The sequence below is a fragment of the Aplysia californica genome, unplaced genomic scaffold (genome assembly GCF_000002075.1).
Source record: "Aplysia californica isolate F4 #8 unplaced genomic scaffold, AplCal3.0 scaffold00281, whole genome shotgun sequence".
NCBI lineage: Eukaryota > Metazoa > Mollusca > Gastropoda > Aplysiida > Aplysiidae > Aplysia > Aplysia californica.
Window position 1 is genome coordinate 303,691 of NW_004797551.1, and position 20,053 is coordinate 323,743.

Consider the following 20,053-nt stretch of genomic DNA (forward strand, 5'->3'; position numbering starts at 1 on the left):
TAATAATAATAATAATTATTATTATTATTATTATTATAGAGACCTCGAATCTAGGTCTCTGATAATAATAATAATAATGATAATAATAAAATAATAATAATAATAATTGGCCGCTCATAATTTATTTCAATTTCGCCGTTTTCCAAAACAATCTGGGTTTTCTCCACCCACATTGGCGTACACGTGCAGCGCAGCGGCTATCGACCCGGGTGATGAAACCAAGACTGTATTCGACTACTAAGAAATCTGCACACTAACCATTTTTTAGAGATAGATTCTACACGACATGCCTACACATAATCTTGTCAATTTAAAAAAAATCAAAATAAGGGAAGTGTTTGTAGCTTATAAAATACCAATAGGCAAACATTTTTAATAGTACGGTCGTTGAAAGTAAAAAAGAAGAACATTTCACCTCCTCGTTTCCTATGCTCTTTGACATTGCAAAATATAATGGGACTAGAATCAGACACGCAGAGCATGTTTTAAAATCAGTTAATCCACTAACTCCCAAGGTAGTGGAATTTTTAAATGATTTTATGGACTTATCACTTTTTTTTTCACTCTAAAGTTTCTCATGATTTTTTTTTTTCATTTTGTTTTTCACGTTTAATAATTTTTCTCAAACTTGCCAAAGTAAAAATAAAAGGCGTAGTCGATATTTGAACCTGCCCGACTACTTTCCTTGACCTCAGATGAGGTTTGCCATATAGGCTCTTTCTTGGAGAAGCTAATTTTCATTTTCAAATGTCCGCCAAATATTTTACATACGCGCTATGCAAATATTTTGAAAAACAAAAACAAAAACCAAACAAGTTTATTAGCCTGGAGGTTGCTAAACAGTCTACTAAAATTGTATTATTTGAGTGGGAAACAGCCTCTTCTATTTCTCGTAGTCTCATCATGAATATTCATACACTGTCCAGAAATTTTCTTCCAATCATATTCTCTTTCTGCAGCCTTTCTTCTACTGCTACTCCTTGGCGCAATCTTACTGCTGTCTTTCACCCATACTCCTGATCTTCTGGTTGGAAAGATCTACACCTAGCCTTCTCGGACAAGGGCAAACAATTTCGGAGGTCTCATGTGCAAGTCATGCGCAGGTTAAAGATCCTTTGGGGGTCTAAAATCGATAAGAGTAGGTTTCGACCGTCACCAGGGCAAATTGAAACATTTTCTATCAACTAAAAGTGTTTAATGTGTCCCACGCGCGCTCTCTCTCTCTCTCTCTCTCTCTCTCTCTCTCTCTCTCTCTCTCTCTCTCTCTCTCTTTATATATATATATATATATATATATATATATATATATATATATATATATATATATATATATATATAGACAGTATGCAGTTGCAAGTTGCAAGCGCCGTAAAACACTTTCGAAAAAAGTCAAGTAAAAAACATTATTTACGCTTAGCCTTTCTCTCACCCCCCCCCCCTCTAGCTCTCTCTGCTCTGTCCCTCCTTTTCTCAATTATCTCTTCTGCTCTCCTCTCTCTCTCTCTCTCTCTCTCTCTCTTTCTCTCGCTCTCTTTCTCTCTCTCTCTCTCTCTCAATCTCTCTCTCTCTCTCTCTCTCTCTCTCTCTCTCTCTCTCTCGCTATTCTCCCTCTGTTTCCTTTTTTATCACCCCTTCCTCTTCTTTAAAGGGGGGGGGAGGTTCTTCAGTGGGACAAAGACAAAAACAAAAACAACAACAAAAAGCAAAACAAACAAACAGCCCCCCCCCCCCCAAACAAACAAAATTAAAACCTTCTTTGGCAATTTGGCCGGTTTTCTTTCTCAGTCAACAATTTTGGCGTCACCACTTTTCTGTCCTGGCAATTATTTGTAACACGAGAGAGAATAAAAAGTAGAAACCAGCCAAGGACGTCTGTTATGTGACTGAGACAAGAGACGGTCAAGGAATAGACCCACGCTTTCTGCTGACCAGTTGTCGGACAAACGACTGTCCTAGAGATTGGTGCAGAAGCTGGTAAGGTAGACTGGATCCACGTCTTGTTTCTCTCTTCATTTGAACTCTTCCTTTCCCTTGATTATATTATGATAAATGATGCGTGATTCGCCCTTCTTACCATTCTTCTCTTCTCATTCTCAGTCTCAGCTGTTTTGTCAAGTTCAAGTTCAGAACATCTCTTGAATCTTGAAAAAATTCCGTGAAAATGTAATATTTTTGCTTTTGAAGCCTTAGATATGATGTCTCAGCTGTAAGGCTCAGTCAGACCTCCTGAATTTATGATGTTCCTGAGCAGAGGATCAAACTCTTGAGCCGGAGTGCATGATAATGCGTGTCTATAACATAGATCACATGCGATTAAAAGTAGAAACGATGCAAACTATTTTTAGGTAAGGCGCCCATCTTGTTTGACGTCAGACCAGGATACCCCTCCGATCACGTGACTACATCTAAGTATAGACAACCGCATGGCACCAAAGAAGGAAGTGTCTATGTATATTATGCTTAATCTACACAAATTTCTCGGAATTTCTGATAGCTGATTTGATAGCGCGTCTGCGTTTGATGTCGAGCAATGACTTTTGGAGAGGTTCGATTCCGGTCCCGGACAGTTTTTTTTTCTCATTTCCTCCTCCCGACTGACCAACAGTTCCATAAATTATAGGCCTAATTTGTAGAGTTGCTTTGACTTTGAAGTTGTTGTTTATTTTAAAAAATGTATTAGTGATTAAAAATGCAGGAGGGGGGGGGGGGGGTGGTAGATCTAAATTTAGATCTAGATCTAGATCTAAATTTAGATATCTAGATCTAGATCTATATCTATATCCGAAAATGTTACCGAAAACACATCGTTCCATGTTTGGGTAGGCTATCCCAGGAAGTGCTGACATCACATTACTAAAATAAGCAGCCAATCAGAAAGATGCGTCATTTCTAAATTCTAAGATTAACGGCATGTACATAGACATAGATCTACATACGGCCATCTCGTGAGAATAGTGCAGGCGAGTCTTGTGGCTATTCTCACCTGGTGCGCGTTCACCAAATTTTGCGTCAACCCTAAACCACAGAATTCTACACTGTGATAACAGAAAAATTGTAGAATTCTGTGCCGTGAACAAACGTTTCATTACAACTGTAGACTGTAGCCTACTAAAAGCGTACAATTTTGTCTGTGGGCAGTGGAGAGAGAGAGAAAGAGAGAGAGGAGTAGCGCGAGAATTTCCGGGCAAAACAAAATGGCGACCCGCGTAGTTCGGCTCGATTCGAAAAGTTAAATAGCCGTAGCATCTTTGTAGACAACCAAATTAATTTACTTTTGTGTTTTAACATCATTTTTTAACTTTGTTTTGGTCAATTTGATCGTCCACACCGATAGACAGTATTCAGAAAGAGACAGAGAGAGAGAGAAGAGGCTGAAGAGGGGAGGAGTTGATCTTGGTCTTGCGAGAACTTCCGGGCAGGTGAGAATAGCCACTTTCATTATAACATACAGTCTAGATCTACGTACACGGTAACCGAGCGCATTAGAAGTCTCTGTATCATTAGTATCAACGTAAGGTAACCGCTGTACTTTATTTAGTTAGTAGATCTAGTTCCGGGGGGCCCTTCGAGCTAGTGCACACGATAACTGCCCCCCCCCCCCGCCCCCGGTCACTCATCATTGGACTGGCCAATCACTTTTTTTTTATCACAACGCCGCACCGCTGACTCAGACTGCCTGTTTGAAGCCCACCTATTGCCCCCCATCACCCAACCCCTTCCCCCAGATAGACTGATACTGAGTGATAGAGCTCGCTCGATCTCTCCCGCTGTATCCAAGCTCGGGACTTTCCTTGCCCAGCTTAACCTAAGCATAAAAGTAATTAAAAATAGAAAAAAAATGGGGAAAGTCCCGTTGTAGGGGTCAAATGGAGGGCCACCTCTATTCTCACCCCGGGTGGGAATAGCGCAGGCGAGTCTTTTGGCTATAGGCTATTCTCACCCGATGTCCGTTCACTGTTATAGCCTAGATCTATAACAGAAAAATTGTAGAATTCTGTGCCGTGAACTAACGTTCCATTACTACTGTTAGCCTACTAAAAGCGTACAATTTTGTCTGTGGGCAGTAAAGAGAGAGAGAGGAGTAGGCCTAGCGCGAGAACTTCCGGGCAAAACAAAATGGCGACCCGCGTAGTTCGGCTCGTTTCGAAAAGTTAAATAGCCGTAGCATCTTTGTAGACGACCAAATTAATTTACTTTTGTGTTTTAACATAATTTTTTAACTTTGTTTTGGTCAATTTGATCGTCCACACCGATAGACAGTATTCAGAAAGACACAAGAGAGAGAGAAGAGGGGAGGAGTAGATCTTGCGAGAACTTCCGGGCAAAACAAAATGGCGACCCCCTGTAGTTCGGCTCGATTCGAAAAGTGAAATAGCCATAGCATCTTTGTAGACGATCAAATTAGCTTACTTTTGTGCTATAATGTAATCTCTTCTTTGCCTTATCCATTTAATCATCCACATCGATAGAAAGTATTCCAAAATTAGGAAAAACAGGTCTTGTTTCACACCGGGTGAGAATAGCATATATGGTGGCAAGTCTCACCCGGGGTGAGAGGTCGATCGTATTTCTATTCTCACCCCGGCGGGTGAGAATAGCCGCTTCCCAGATGGAGTAGTCATGCTTCTAAATCTCTTCTATACTACAAGGTGTCTAGATCTATGACTATGAACTTGGATAGAGAAATAAAGGCAGCCGAAATTGCCATTATCTCACAACCACATGGCTTCTCAATGGACACGTTGGAGTTAACACAGTGCACACACAAGACACGGCGAGTCGCACAGCACGATACTTCTTTGCGAAGAACGAGGGTGGACCTTCCGGTTACTGTGTATAGACTCTGAGACTACATGCCCAGTTACCGTGTACGTGTATGCACTCAGGCTATATGATTTTGATGAGACAGGCAGGCACGCTTCTACATCTGGTCTCACTCTTTTCTTTGCCTTTGGTTTGAGCCACTTTTATATTGCTTTCATTTTAATTTTGACAAAGACCAAGTGAATGATATTATGAATTTCTTGAAAGACTCTTTCCGGCAGTGTGCTGTTACTGCAGTAGCGATTTTGAGAAAATAAAATTTGGAAGGACTTTCATAATGAGCGACCCCCCCAACAAACGCAGAAAGAAGAGACCTGACCCGACCCGTCTTGCTTTTACCCCCTAGCCTATCTTAGTGTCTTAGACATGATGAAGCAACAGCGAGCACCTGGCACACCTCTGTGATTGGCCTAAATATAGATGATATGTGTATTTCCGCCATGTACTTTTGTCGTCTTCTGGGGTTTCCTCCAAGACTCTTGGGTTTCCCAATGCCAGTAACTGTTGACTAGATCTCGCCGTGTTTGATTTTTATTTTTTGGAATAAACAGTCTCGGCAATTCTCGTTCCATAAATTTACCTTCTCCTCAAAGTTGTACACACACACACAGCCCAAGCAGTCAGCTATGAAACCTAGTGGCGTAGCCCATCACGTGCTAAGCGGCAAAATGGGCCTGCCACAGTAAGATCTAGTCAACTGGCATGGGAAGCCCCGGAAGATGACAGAAATACGTCATACTGAGTCAGTCACAGCGAGGTGTGCTTGGTGCTCGCTGTAGCTATCAGGTAACTTGGTCTAACCTAAGCCAAAATCCCAACCCTAAGGCTTAGATCCAGTGGCGGTGGGTGGACCAAAATTTAGGTGGGGTTAGGTTTCTTCCACTTCTTTATCACCAAAAAGCAAGCAATAAGAACAAAACAGTGATGATTTTTCTATACTCACGGCGAACCATGGCATTTTGAGAACCATTCAAACGAGAAGAGTCACCTTTGTCTTCCGTCTCTTTGTTCTTAGTTAAATTTAAGCTTCTGGATGGTGGGGACGAAGCCATTTCACCTCCAAATTTCTCTAATTAGTTTTTATCTGAAGAAAAAGTTGCCTCAAAAGTGGTTTGATATAATTAATAACTGTTAAATCTCAGCGGCACAAACACACAGCGTCTATGACTATGAGGTGGATTGGGTCGAGTTGTTGCGGATAATAGAACGCGCCTAACAAAGGCCCAATGGGCGCATAGGTATCTGTGTCACTGGGGGAACGTGTGTCACAAACTTTCACCCCATTGTCAGGGCTGGGAGGGCGTGAGCCCTCTGTGCAGTGTTATTTTCAAAAAAATTAAGGCCTGCTCTATTTCTCCGAACGTTCAGGAAAATAAACTTCAACTCTATTTCTCCGAAAGGTTTCCGTTCTCGAAATTTGTTGATAATAAACGAATGGAGTAGCCCGTGTGTGTGTCATTAGTGTGTGTGTGTGTAAGATGTGAACGGATGGGGGGGGGGGGGGGTGGAGGGATTTTTTTTTACAAGAAGGATTTTAGTTTTTGCTGGGTGACTAAATGCAAAATAGGTTACTCTGCCAAGGTCGAGCAGTCTTGTTTTCTCGCAATACCTTTTGAAGGTATTTTCAAATGAAGTATAGTCCGGGAACGTTGCCCCAACCACAAATGAAGTATCCGAATATTTAGACATTTAAAAATCTATTAAAATTATCTCTTTTCACCTTCTTTCTGCTCTCTAGCAATATTCTGTTGTCTGCTTTCGTCTCCTCTTTCTGCCCCCACCCCCTCACCTCCTTTGCCCCCTCCTCTGGGCTCCTGACTCTTTGTGCAGCCTTTCTACTGCTACTCCTTGACTCCTTCTTACAGCTGTCTTTCTGCCACACCCCTGATCTTCTGGTAGGAAAGATCTACACCTAGCCTTCTCGGACAAGGGCGAAAAATCTAGGAGGGCCAGTGTGCAAGTTGCGCACGTTAAAGATCCCCTGGTGGTCTAAAATCGATAAGAGTAGGCTTCGGCCGCCACCCGGGCAAAATTCAAAATTTCCTACCAACTAAAAGTATTAGGTGTGTCCCGCGCGCTCATATGACCTTATGCAGTTGCGAGTGCCGGAAAACCCTCTACTAGATCTATAAATTTTTTTAAAATAAAAAAATCTCTAGCCCTAGAAATTGAATGTGATGCAAAAAAATGCTTCTTCCCAGTCCTCGCAGAATGGCAGAATGAAAGGATGACGCCTAAATCTCGCAAATATCCCAAAAAATCTCGAGATTGGAAACCGTTCGGAGAAATAGAGTTCAAGTTTATTTTCTCGAACGTTCGGAGAAATAGTCACTTCGTTTTTTTAAAGTCTTCTAAATTTTTACAACAAGAGTCATTAAAGACGGGTGTGGGAACCGGCTTATTCTTTTTGAGCCCTAACGACATTTGATTGACTGTTAGGTTACTATAGTTGTAAGCGGTGTCAACAATGATTGGATAAACGGGCAAGCCGCCAAGCTAATCACTATATGTTCATTGTGTGCGATAATAACAGTTTCTAACTGCTTATTTCGTTATTTAAGAAACTTTCATTAACTAAGGGATAGAGTTGGGAGGGGGTGGGGGTGAGGGGCTCAAGCCCGTAAGCCCATCACTGCCCACCGACACTGCCTAGATCTAATTATTATAATGCTCTAACCCCAGCCTCAACCCTTACCTATTCTCAAGTCTACTTCTTAGTGGTCGCTTGTTACGGAATTCCTGCCTAAAGAAGCTTATGATGTGAGAAAAAGTTTTTAAAATTTTTATTTTAAGACGAAAGTCCACCTCCTAACTAAAATGTGTCGACGGGGGTGTAAGACACCTAGGCCTACATTTTAAAAAATTCTTTATTGAACAAACAAAAATAATGATCAATGTGTCCGTGCTTCTGTACCCAAACTCTCTGTCCTCATGGGTGGTTAGGTTGGCAGGTGCTCTGGTTTGGTATACCACTTTCTTTCTTATGTATCAAACATCTATCGTCCTTTAATAATCTCTCCTCCTACTTTTTTGTTTGTTCTCTCTTGTTATTATATCCAATCTGTGGTACTTGGCTAATAGTTTTGCGTGCCGTAAAACTCTAAATCAAATGCAATTTAACTCCCCTCAGAAAGTCCTTGGCGCAGTCCCGGCCGGTCGACATAGACAGTCCCTCCCACTTCCACCATGAGCGTCTTTCGTCACAGCTCCATGGCCCTTAGGCGGATGGCCAGCAAGAACAAATCAAACAAGCGACCCTACACACAGCTGACACAGCCTGCCATGAAAGTCTCACAGGTATGCATTTTTCTTATGAATGACCTAATCGTGTCGGTAGTGCCTTAAAACGTGTCACTTAAATCATTCGCTACGCCGAGCCGTGGGGGGGCGGCGCGGCTAAAGTGCCGCCAGTACGCTAAGCCGCCCCCGGCGGCTCGAGAACTGATCTTCAATTTTTGCTTAGATTCTATTCCAATCCACATATCCATGTTAAAATAAAGGTCATAATATAATGTTGACTTCCGGGTCAAGCATTTCCACTGAAAATCGGAAATTTATATTCAGTTTTGAAACGCTATTTAAATTAGTTATTCGACTTTGTTTTATCGCAATACCAACATTATAGCCCGGACACCAGTTTTTGTAATTTTACACAAGATCTATCATTATTTTGCCCACTAAAGAAATGTAGGACTCTTTTTTATAATATTGATACGATTGGACTCATATTGCCAATGCACTGTTATTGAGAAATCAATATTTTGAGTGCTAGATCTAGGTCTAGGTCTAAATTGTCAAAATATTTTTCTCCCCAAAATCACTACTTTTTGATGAAGTTACACAAATAGTACCACTTAAGACATGTATAGGTTTATTCCAAATGCAGTTCTGAATAATTCCATATAAGATACGAGCAGGTTTTTTTCTGTTTGTGATCGTTTTTCAAGATTATAAAATTTTAAATTTTTTTTCAATATCGGATGTTATGTTCAAAATGTACAAATATTATCATTATGGAATGTAGGTAAATAACTGCAAACTTTTCAATATTTTCCAGTGCTATATATTAATTTATGGTTATTTTGATGTATCATTTGACTAGGTGCAAACATATTTTTTCAGTTTCAGCAAGGATTATAAATTTTTTATTTTCAAATTTTATCCGCAACCAATCAAAACTGTGTTGCATAATTGTCTCTGACAGGAACCAAAGTTGAAAAATACATAAATAAACATTACAGATGTATTCTACAAACCATACTGAAAATATTGGTGTATACGTTGACATTTATTTGAATTTGTGTGGCCCCAAACGACCTTTTAACTGCCCACTAGTCATCATCTCTTTCGCTCTCCCGAAAAAAAATTCGTCCACAAACCGAAAATAATACGTAGCGAATGAGTTAAACAATCAGCCTTCTTTCTCTTCTCGTGCTGTTTTCTGTTCGTTTGGAGGTGGTGTGGTTTAAGGCTACACACTGGTTTTTTTGGGTCCAGTTTTTTTTGTGTTTTGAGAAACTTCCCTTGAAAATTATGTATTAAATGGAATGGAAGTTCTCATAAAGCTCTAGTTTCAAACAGATAGCTCCATAGAATCAGGGTAAGTGCACCTTGCAGTTCCAAATAAAATTACGTTAGCTTTGACAAATTTTAAAAATAAAAATGTTTAATGATTTTTTATCTGTACTTTGTTATTTTGACTATTTTTGTCATTCACTAATATGTGAGTCTTCAAAAAATAATAAAATCATTATTTAATTTCAAGAAAAGCTAACATCATTTTCTTAAGATTTGTGTTCAGATTTCAAATAATTATATAGTGTTATGGCTGCATATGGCATGGCCTCACATTATAAAAAAAGATTTAAACTTATAAAGAAGACGAAAACACACAGCCTCTCTCTTGCCTGCCTGCCGGAAAACTGATTTATTGTTGTTTCTTTTACACTGACTCGTGTGAATTCTAAACGAGACAATATGTGACGTGCCAAGATGGGGAAATAATTGGGATATTAAGGAATCGTTATCTCAACATTCACAACATAGTTCATTCCCATTTTTACATATCATAGCAGCATTCATTCATCACAGATAGCATTGGCAGTTTTTGAGATTTTAGCTTTTGAAAATGGTCCTTCGGATAGTTTGGTTTCACTCAAATTTGCCATTTCTTTGATATGTAACTGGTAATGATTCCCAAACTGAATATTTTAAATCCTTGAATGGAATACTTTGAGAAAATGGGAAAAAAAGTAAAAATAACTTAGCAGTAAATTTTGGTGCTAAGAGGTAGTGGTAGTGTGGAGTGTGGGAGATGTGAGTGTGATTCATGAATGGAGAAGATTTTATTATTGTGTCGATGTGGTTTTCATTCATCACCCTAACTCCTGAACTTATGTACACCTACATCTGTTGTGCAGCGGTTACTTGTCTCCACTGTCGTACAAGGAGACTCGAGATTGATTCTTGAGTGGGGAGAACATTTTTATTGAGTGTCCCTGTCTTTGTGCTGTGAAGTATCTGTTTTCTGTGGTGAATATATCCCCATTTTGCCCAGGTTAGTCCTGATATGGCTCTAAGCAGCTGGCCTTCTAAATGGTCTTAACACTTTGCCATCATAGTTGAAAATGTAAAGAAACTGGGTGGTAAACATCGCTAATTGGCGAGATGAGGCGGCAAAGTGTTAAGGGGAGGAGTGATTCTTGATTTTGCTGATTTTGGGTCAGGCTATGGGAATTGAGATGTTGGTTGACTTTTGAAGATCAGCCAGTTCTTTGTTTAAAAATAGCATGGAGACAATTGAGAAAGTCTTTAATCTCCTCTTAAATTGCGGCAATAATTGCCTTTGAGAACATGAGGGTGGGTTAATATTAATATGTGAGGCAGTGTGGTGAAATCAGGCGCTTGTCGAAATAATGAAAGTCAAGAAACTGGCATTTTTCTGCTGGTTTGGGAATTTTTCTGCTGGTTTGGGAATTTTTATCGATTTTTTTTAGGGCTCAACACCTTTCATACACTGTAAAAAAACACATTTCTCAGTTTTCTGTTTGGATTTTACTAGAAAAACGTTGTGTAAAGGCATAAAAGATGTAAATTTTCAGTTTCCACGGACTCTCAAGCTAAGGAGATAACTGAACTTTGGCTGCCATTTTCTCACTAATTTTACCTCTGAAACCAGGTGACCCCCACCTCCTTCAATCGCAAATATCTTGAATTGTATCCAAGATAAATTTATATTTTTTCACCAAAAGCAAGAAAAATGAACTCGCCTCCTAAATTATTTTAATAGTGCTAATAATGGGTGCTTAAAAAACTTATTTTAAAATTTAAAGAAAAATGTTTGCTTTTTCTTTAAACTCACGATTGTATTTATTGTTCTTTTCTCCGTTTCTTCTCTCCAGACACACAGCAATGCACAGACAAAGAGTGGCTCGGACGGCTGGATTGTCCCGGCTGCCATTGCTATCCTCGGTCTGGGCTTCTCCACCTTCAGCACACACCAGCTCATGACTGCCAGCTCTAACGAATATGCTCTGCCCAACAAGAAGTAGGACCATGCATCTCACTGTGTGCCCAATTTGGTCAACTGAATGGAAGTGTATGGATCTGGTGTCTGGTTAAATTGCTGAAATGAGGGTACCACTTTTCCGGATGTTTCGTGATTTCTGTGAGCCTAACTGATGTCGAAAAGTTTTGTAGTTGTTTCTTGTTCCGTGTTGTTGTCTTGTGATTTTATGTTGTGATTTCGGAGACATCTGTCGAGTCTTTCTGGGAGCCATATGGTTCTGTGGTTCTTCTCCAGGAGTCTTGAAAGATCAGGAGGGTGTGGCGCCCTTGATATGTTCAGTGCTATGCAGGTGTAAATTGTATTTTGATCAGCAGTGTGTGTGTGTGTGTGTGTGTGTGTTTGTTGGGGGGTAGGGGGTGTGAGGTTGGCGGCAGTAGATATGTGAAACATTGCTGCTACTGGTGCTTTTTGCAATTTAGAGAGTGCTACTTGAAGGAGATTGGGTGGATGGCAGTGTGTTATGTTGTAAAAATGAGTGGAAGAACTTCAGTTTTGGTTTATATTTCTTTTTTTGTATAGATGTTTTGAGGTGTATATATAAATGTAGATGTAGGGTATATCTTTAGAAATTTTAGAGTAGTGAAAAGTTTGAAAATATTAAAAAAATAAGTGGAATAGAGAACTTGATCAGTCCTGAGTGTGAATTTACCCGAAAGTAGCGACAGTAATTTTATTGTAACTTTTAGATTCGGTTTTCAAACATTCTGTTTCATTGTGGGTTTTTTTAGCCAACCAAAATGATCTCAAAGCTTGCCAGGATGATGAGTTCTTGTAGTCTACTTATGTTTGTGTGCATCTGTACAGTGTGTAAATCAAATTTTTCGCCTATGGCAGAACTGTAAATACTGTGCCAAACACGTCAATGCAAGTAACTTATGCTCTGGTTTTGATATATATGACTTGAGAATTTTATTCCTGGACTGTTGTTCAATAAAACAGCTCTGCTAATTTTCAGCTGCGCTCTAGTTTTCTTTATTTCAGTGTGTGATTACATCTTTAAATCCATGTTGAAATTGTAGATCATTTTGTGAGGGTGTCTATGTCTTTAAGTTTTCAGTTGTGGAAAATTTTCAAGAGAAACTCTCTCTCTCTCTCTCTCTCTCTCTCTCTCTCTCTCTCTCTCTCTCTCTCTCTCTGGAATAGATGGAAAGACTTTATAGATTTATAGATACTATATTAAGATGATTCTTTGGCATCCATCACACCTGATTAGAGAATTGTCTAATACACGTATGAGCGTTCACAGTATTTTTCTATTGCAAATATTTTATGCCCACATCGGCATGATTACATCATTCAGGCAAATCAAGGCTGAGTGGGGTTTATCCCAGTAGACAGACAGAGAGGATCAATTCTATAATTTTCTCACTCAGAAATCGGTGCATGCTAAGGCCTAATGTTGACAAAGCTGAACCATTACACCACTCATGTGTGAAAGTACATTCTGTAACATCTTCCATGTAGATGCTTTATGCTCCTACCAACACTGTTTAAATCATATATGATGAGACAGGCTTCGACCCTGCCTGATGGGGCCAAGCCAGAATGGGAGGAATAATGTTTCTATAGAAAGACCAAATTACCATGTGTTCTATAAAAATTTTCCTCGCACTGTCTTCTGCATGCGATGGCGATGCACCTTACTGCTACACCTCAGACACTGGTGAGCACTCTTTGTCAACAGTAGTTTTCACAAAGGTCATTGGCATTGGCAGTCACACAACCATAGCTCTCCAAGTCTTGACTGGACGTAATTTTATAGGACATCACAGGTGGTTGGGGTTGGAGGGCGCCAGTGGCACTGGATAGTGATAGGCTGCACTTTTTTCTCTTGTCTGCCTGCCTGTGTTACTTTTCCCCAGCACTAAATACTAAATGAGTACATTACATACATCTTTGATTTTTAAGACAGAGTCACACGCACAAGCCTTCAAATCTATCGAAAAGCTGCATGTGTTGCCAAAATTTCATACTGCTTGGCAAAGATTCAGAAAATTAGGCTGTGCCAAAAATCTTTCATTTAGCCCAGGGTCATTCTTCTTAATGTGTATTTCACTTCAGATTAATTTTGATACCGTACTAATGCCATGACGATTGGACGAAATAATTCTGCATTAATTAAAAAAGAAAAAGCCAACATGTTGTGCCGACTGCATAAATCAACCAGACATAATGATGATGCAGGTGGTTGGAGTTGGAGGGTGCCACTGATGGTAGGTCCAGCTTCTTTACTTTCCCTCTTTTGTTTCTTGTAAACAAACAATGTGGATATCTCCAGGTGCGTGTGTGGTTAAAAATAATCCCAGGCCAAGGCTCGACGAAGATGTGACTGGCAGGCGTCCTTGGCTTGTGCATATATTATATACATGTATATATATAAATATATGTATATATATGTGGCCTGTTTTAACTGACTGGCTACAAAATAGAGTAATGTTAAGGACCTGGGTTCTGCGATACAGTACATACAATTAACATAAATTAAAATGGCGATTAGAAATTGGAACTTTTCACAGCAACTGTCATGTGTTTTCTGGTTGGATGATTAAATCAGGAACTAGTCATTTTGAGGGTGCAGTCAGCAGAAGATGGTCAAAGGCCTGTACAAGTACTACTACCCCTGTCAGGAAACAAGCTGGATGGAAACACTTCATTTATCATTTGGGAAGAAAGATGAGGAAAAGTGAGACCAAGCTTAGATTCTAACTGCCAACCTGATGTTCAAGTTGGAAACCTACTAGTACTACACTAGCCGAAGTGGCCACAACGGGCCTTTCAATTTCAAAGATACAATGTATTGTATCCATAGGCACGTGTACAGCCTAACTTCAACAATAGAGTTGAAAGGGGTAGTAAATATTAAACTGGGTGGATGTGGTGTCAGATGTTCTGGTGTAGTTTGTTCCCTCTTTCCTATCGAACATCTATCATCACTATCTCTCCTCCTTCTTTCCTGCAAAAAATCTGTCCTCTCTTATCTCATCTCCTTCTTTTCTTTTAAGTTGTATATGTTGTTCTCTTGTTGCACCTCTAATCTCCTGCACTTATACAGGATATCCCAAGCCCGATGGCTGCCAAACAAATTTAAATAATAAAACTAAAAAAAACAAAAACCCCTTTAATGTGAAGCAAAATCCTTTGGCAGAAATACAAAGCAATCATCCAGACAGACAGTTGCACAAATTATTTCACGAAAAAAAAATCTGAATTAGAACTGTCAGCTTTACAAAAGATGCTCTACATGGCTGCCATCACACACAATGTATTTTTGCATTCTGGCTACAAAATGTGTAGCGTGCTGACGACACTGCTGTGGCGTGGTAACTCTCATAAACTTCTTGTCTCAATTTCTGAGTTCCTGAAGGGTTAAAAACCTTTCACCTAAGATTTGGACTGTGAGGTAACCCACAAAGAAAAAAAAATGTTCAAAACAGGACTGGGTGGTACATGTGGGTACTCTGTTGAGTGACTGGTAACACGGTTCCCAAAATGTCTCATCATCAGGCTGGTTCAGACATTCTGCAGTGTGCTTGGCCGTCTTATCTGCATCAACCTCATCTTGTCTCATAACCACAGAACAGCCCCATGGATCACCGATTTAACATATTCAAATTCAAATAATGCATCGAGTGACAGTTTGTGTGCCTCTGCCTTTGTCACAGAACCAAAAATGAAAATGGCCCTATGTCACCTTAAGAGCTTAAAGTTAAAGCTACCCATGCTGTTGCTTTTTTATTGTGCAAGTCTCTCTCATTCACATCATCTGGTCTCTCTGTTTTCCATCCCAGCGTAAACAATTCCCAGAATTAAATTTTCTAGTCACTTGGCTTTGAAATGGCCCTCATTGTGAAAATAAAGAGACCGTAAAAAATTATCTCTATATTGTCTTTTTTCTCTATCACAACAAAGCATTGTCTTTGGTCATAGTCACACCTTTGTGATTAGAAATGTGATATGACTTCATTTTCAAATCATGCTTTACTAAGTAAATTACTTTAAGATTCTGTAAATCAAGGACTTTGACAAGCTTAGTTCACTACAAATGTCCTTGAACAAACTTCTTGGGTGTTTTCGCGACCGACTCGCGAACTGCTTCCACATTTCACATCATTTCGGCAATGCTTACTCGTATCCTTAACGGCCTTCTGACAGATATCCTTTTACTTTGAACTGTTTATGCATTCCCAAATTGTTCCTTCAGAAGGTGCACTCGATCTACAACTACAAGTATATCTAGAATCAACAGCTCCTACTCCCCGCAATAGCAAACTTGAAGCGTGGGTGGTTGGCGGGTGCTCTGGTGTGGTTTGCTTCTTTTTTTCCCATGAAACATCTATCGTCCTTATCTCCCCTTCTTCTTTTTTATGTTTGTTACTCTCTTGTAACACCTCTGATCTTCTGGCGCTCATAATCATATGACCTTATGCAGTTGCGAGCGCCGTAAAACCTCTACTAAAAAATAAATTTAAAAAAAAGACTTGAAGCTTCTTTGCGAAGTGAATTCAACATATTTTCTGAAGCAAAGTATGGCCTTTTCGGGGCTACTGCAAGACATGGCTGATGCAGCGGTGCTCTTATGACTATTCACATTTGAACACAGATTATGGCATCCGGATGATTTAATAAGTAAGGGTGGGTCAGATCGAACCCCTAGTTTTCTCGGATAATGGTGAAAAACTCTCGGAGGTCCCGTGTGCAAGTTGCACACGTTAGAGAACTCTTGGTGGTCTTACAATCAATGAGAGTAGGCTTCGGCTGCCACCCAGGATAAATTCAAAATTAATTCCTACCAAACTGATAATATATATAATGTGTCCAGTGTGCTCATATGACCGTATGCATTACATGTAATTGTGAATGCCATGTAACACTAACCAAAAACAAAACAATTCCTCTAAAGTCTGGAGCAGATCTGCTCGAAATTGAAGAAGATATTATTTTTCTCTTGTTGCTGGGTCTGGGACAGCAGGTATGAGTATGATCTATTTGTGTTGCAAGTACCGTGAGCGTGAGAGACAAAAACTCTTACTAAACTACTAAAAACTTTAAAAAAGCTAAATTGAAGTCTAGCTAAAACTTCCAATTAGTGAGCCACGGTTCAATTTTTTTGGAGTAGAAGCATTGGGGTTGCGAGAGGTGAAAGAATAAAAGAATCAACTCATGGTGGATAATTACATTCAAATACTGAAGTCGTATTTATTTGTGGAAGTTCTAAGAGATTGTAGGATTTACTTGAATTTGCAAATATATATTATGTATATAATACAGAGTAAAATAATAAAGGAATGCAGTATATTTGTGTCTACACTCGGGTGTTGAGGTGACAAAATATGACTGACCCATACTAAGCATACTGAATAGTGATTTGATTTATTTTATTTCTCATCTCATCTCATTTCTGCGACTGTTGTTGAATAGAATTGTACTTCACTCCACAGCGTAGATTGGTGCTGGGGCGTTGCCTTGGCTCTGAAGGTCTTTGTAGCGCTGGAAAGGATCTTGGTCCTGAAATGAAAGGGAGAGGAGATGGGTTGAGTTTGAGCAAGAGTTTGTTTTTAACTTTAGTGTCTTTAGTTTGAGTTACGAGCTTAATTCACTTGAGCCTGAGCTATTTTTTTTACCAAACAACAATAGCAGCCTGGATGTTTTGGGGGTATATGAATCAACCCAATAAGACTGTGAAAGTACTAATGATAAAAAAAAAAGTAACGAAAGAAAGAAAGAAATGCTCTCACATAAAAAGAAAACAGCATATATTTTGTCCAAATAGTTTTTAATTTATCGATATTTTGAAATGGCAATGTCTGGGGGTTAAACAATTTTTTGAGTGCCCATTTTCAATAAAATCATCTATTGCAATGTGGAGATGACTGACTTAGCACAAAAAGTGTGGGATATAACTTCAGCAAATCTTTATTTAAACTAAACAAGTGGGTCAACTGTTGGCTTGCCGCTTCGCGTAACTTGTAACCGAAAAACATCACAGATATCGATCGATAAATTGCATCCCGTAAATATACGGGATTCGGCCACTGGGCTGGCGGTGCATCCCATAAATACACGAGAATAGGCTGAGGTGAATTAAATGGCACTTCCAGCACAAATGCTTCATATGTTTGTCGAAAATTAGGACTGCTACTAGAGAGTAACAACATTTCAAGAAAAGGAGGAGGACAGCACAGTGCATGTACTGAGGTAAGTGTTGGGTATACAGTACATGTACTGAGGTATGTTTTGGGTATACAGAACGAGTACTGAGATATTATGTGTTGGATATAAAGTACATAATTATAATTATATGCTGAGGTGTGTGTTGGGTATACAGTACAAGTACTGAAGTATGTAAGAGTATGAGTTCAGAGTACAGTACATGTATTCAAGTTTAGTATTATGTGTTTGGTATACAGTACATGTACTGAAGTATGTGTTGAGTATATAGTACATGTACTGAAGTATGTGTTGGGTGTACAGTACATGTATTGAAGTATGTGTTGAGTATATAGTACATGTACGGAAGTATGTGTTGGGTGTACAGTACATGTATTGAAGTATGTGTTGGGTATACAGTACATGTACTGAAGTATTTGTTGGGTATACAGTACATGTAGGCCTACTGAAGTATGTATGTGTTGAGTACAGTACATGTATTGAAGTATGTGTTGGGTATACAGTACATGTAGGCCTACTGAAGTATGTATGTGTTGAGTACAGTACATGTATTGAAGTATGTGTTGGGTATACAGTACATGTAGGCCTATTGAAGTATGTATGTGTTGAGTGTTCAGTACATGTACTGAAGGAGCATTGTATTGGGTGTTTGGATTTTTTTTAAAAAGTAAATGATTCATGATGGTTTTAGTGGACATATGTAAGTTCTGCAGCCAAAAATACAGCTAGCAACATGGCTCTCAAAAGCAGTAGCCTACATCAGCTGCCTGCAATCTGCATGCTGGTGTAATGGTAAAATTTACAGACTAACAACGCCTACCCTGTTGTTTGAGACGCTTCCAGAAAAGTCTGCAAAGGAGAAGTTATTCTTGAAGTTTGTGGAGGAGAGAATGGTGGCCAGGTCAGCGTCCACATTCACGGCCTCTCCTTTCTGCAGGAGAAATAAACCAAGACAAAGAAAATTACTTTTCGGGCGGCGATGCAGCAAATATGCCATTCAATCTTGTTACGTCTGTTTTCCAGAAGACAATTATTTATTATGAGGATGATGATAATGATAATATGATAATAACAATAACAATAATAAAATTGATAATAATAACAACAATAATATTAATAATAATAATTAATAATAATAATAATAATAATAATAATAATAATAATAATAATAACTAATAATAATAACAAAAATAATAACAACAATAATAACAACAATAATATTAATAACATAACAGTTTTCTGCAGTTTCCATAACTCAAAAATATAATGTTGTGCTCACCATTATAATCCTTACCATTACGGAAAAAGATCGTGGTATCAGCCAACAGCAGGTAATGTACCCATGGTATAATCGCACCACGATAACAAATAATTTGATACAGAAATCAAATTTGTCTTCTAAGTTTGCCCCTATCTCACATCACAGACATACAAACCCAGAGGTAGTTTGAGCTAAAAATAAAGGGGAAGCTTTCAGAGCAACGCTCTTTCGAAATACATGTAAAAACTAAAGGAGAAATGTGAGTTGTGCTGACAAAATGAGTTTACTTCTTTCGGATTTTAGTCGCATGGAAATGGATACACCAACTTACAGGTGGAGTTTGCACAATTTGTAAGTGTGGAATAATAAAAGACAAGGCAGACTTGAACAAAATGGCATCAACTGAAAATCTATAAATCTGACCCCAATGCTGATTTTAAGCCGATATCTCCATTCTTGGATCGCGAGATGTAAACTCATTTTGTCAGCACCCCTCGCAAATCAGAGCCACGCATTTTGTTCGATATCGATTCATTTTGGTGTTTGGTTCCAACGACACGAACACACTTTTCTCACTTAATCCATTGACTTCTCTGGAAAAAAGATTCTGTGACACTTAATTTTATCAGAAATAGTACTGAGTAACACTTTTAAATGGCAATAGAATGGTTGGATATTAGGGCGATAAAACTGTATCGGTTCGTTAAAAAGGCTCTGACAGTTTGCGGCTAAAAGATTCTATGTGTTTTTCGAAAGAGCGCTACTCTGATGCTTTCTTAAATCTCCTTTTGCTTTGTCCTTTCTCCAATTTGAGAAATCAGCACCCCACTCTAAGGCTAAAACAACACCTGGACATAGATGGCTGGCGCCTCTGTAAATAAATAAATCATTGATGGTCAGCATCCCACTCCGCTTTCCAACCTCCTTATGATAGGTATTTGTACCTGTAGATTATATGTGTCACGACGCACTGGAATCAGGATCTCGTCAATTTTTGGGCATGTAGAGTTATTGGTATCATCTTAAAGCATGTTCACTAGTCTTTATTCTGATGAGAAAAAAAATCTATTTATCTTGAATATAAGTCGAATGAAGGTGGGGGGTCATCTGGTTTCAGAGGTAAAATTAGTGAGAAAATGGCCGCCAAATGTAAGTTATTTCCTTAGCTTAAGAGTCCATGGTAACAGAAAATGTACATTTTTTGTGCCTTCAATCAACGTTTTTCAGTAAAA

At 39.1% G+C, this 20,053-nt stretch overlaps 1 protein-coding gene and 1 long non-coding RNA gene across 2 annotated transcripts in view; one reads left to right on the forward strand and one right to left on the reverse strand.

Moving 5' to 3' along the window:
• The first annotated feature begins 1,827 nt into the window (after window positions 1-1,827).
• LOC101851959 lies at window positions 1,828-12,346 on the forward strand. The gene is made up of 3 exons (XR_220612.2): window positions 1,828-1,974; window positions 7,955-8,121; window positions 11,226-12,346. It is a non-coding gene; the product is annotated as an uncharacterized LOC101851959 (long non-coding RNA).
• Window positions 12,347-16,558: 4,212 nt separating this feature from the next.
• Window positions 16,559-20,053, reverse strand: part of LOC101852186 (arsenite methyltransferase) — a gene marked incomplete at its 5' end in the record, with an annotated part of 12,356 nt that continues 8,861 nt past the window's right edge. Inside the window, 2 exon segments of the mRNA XM_005101386.3 lie at window positions 16,559-16,897; window positions 18,381-18,491. Of these exon segments, the coding sequence (XP_005101443.2) occupies window positions 16,820-16,897; window positions 18,381-18,491 (189 nt within the window).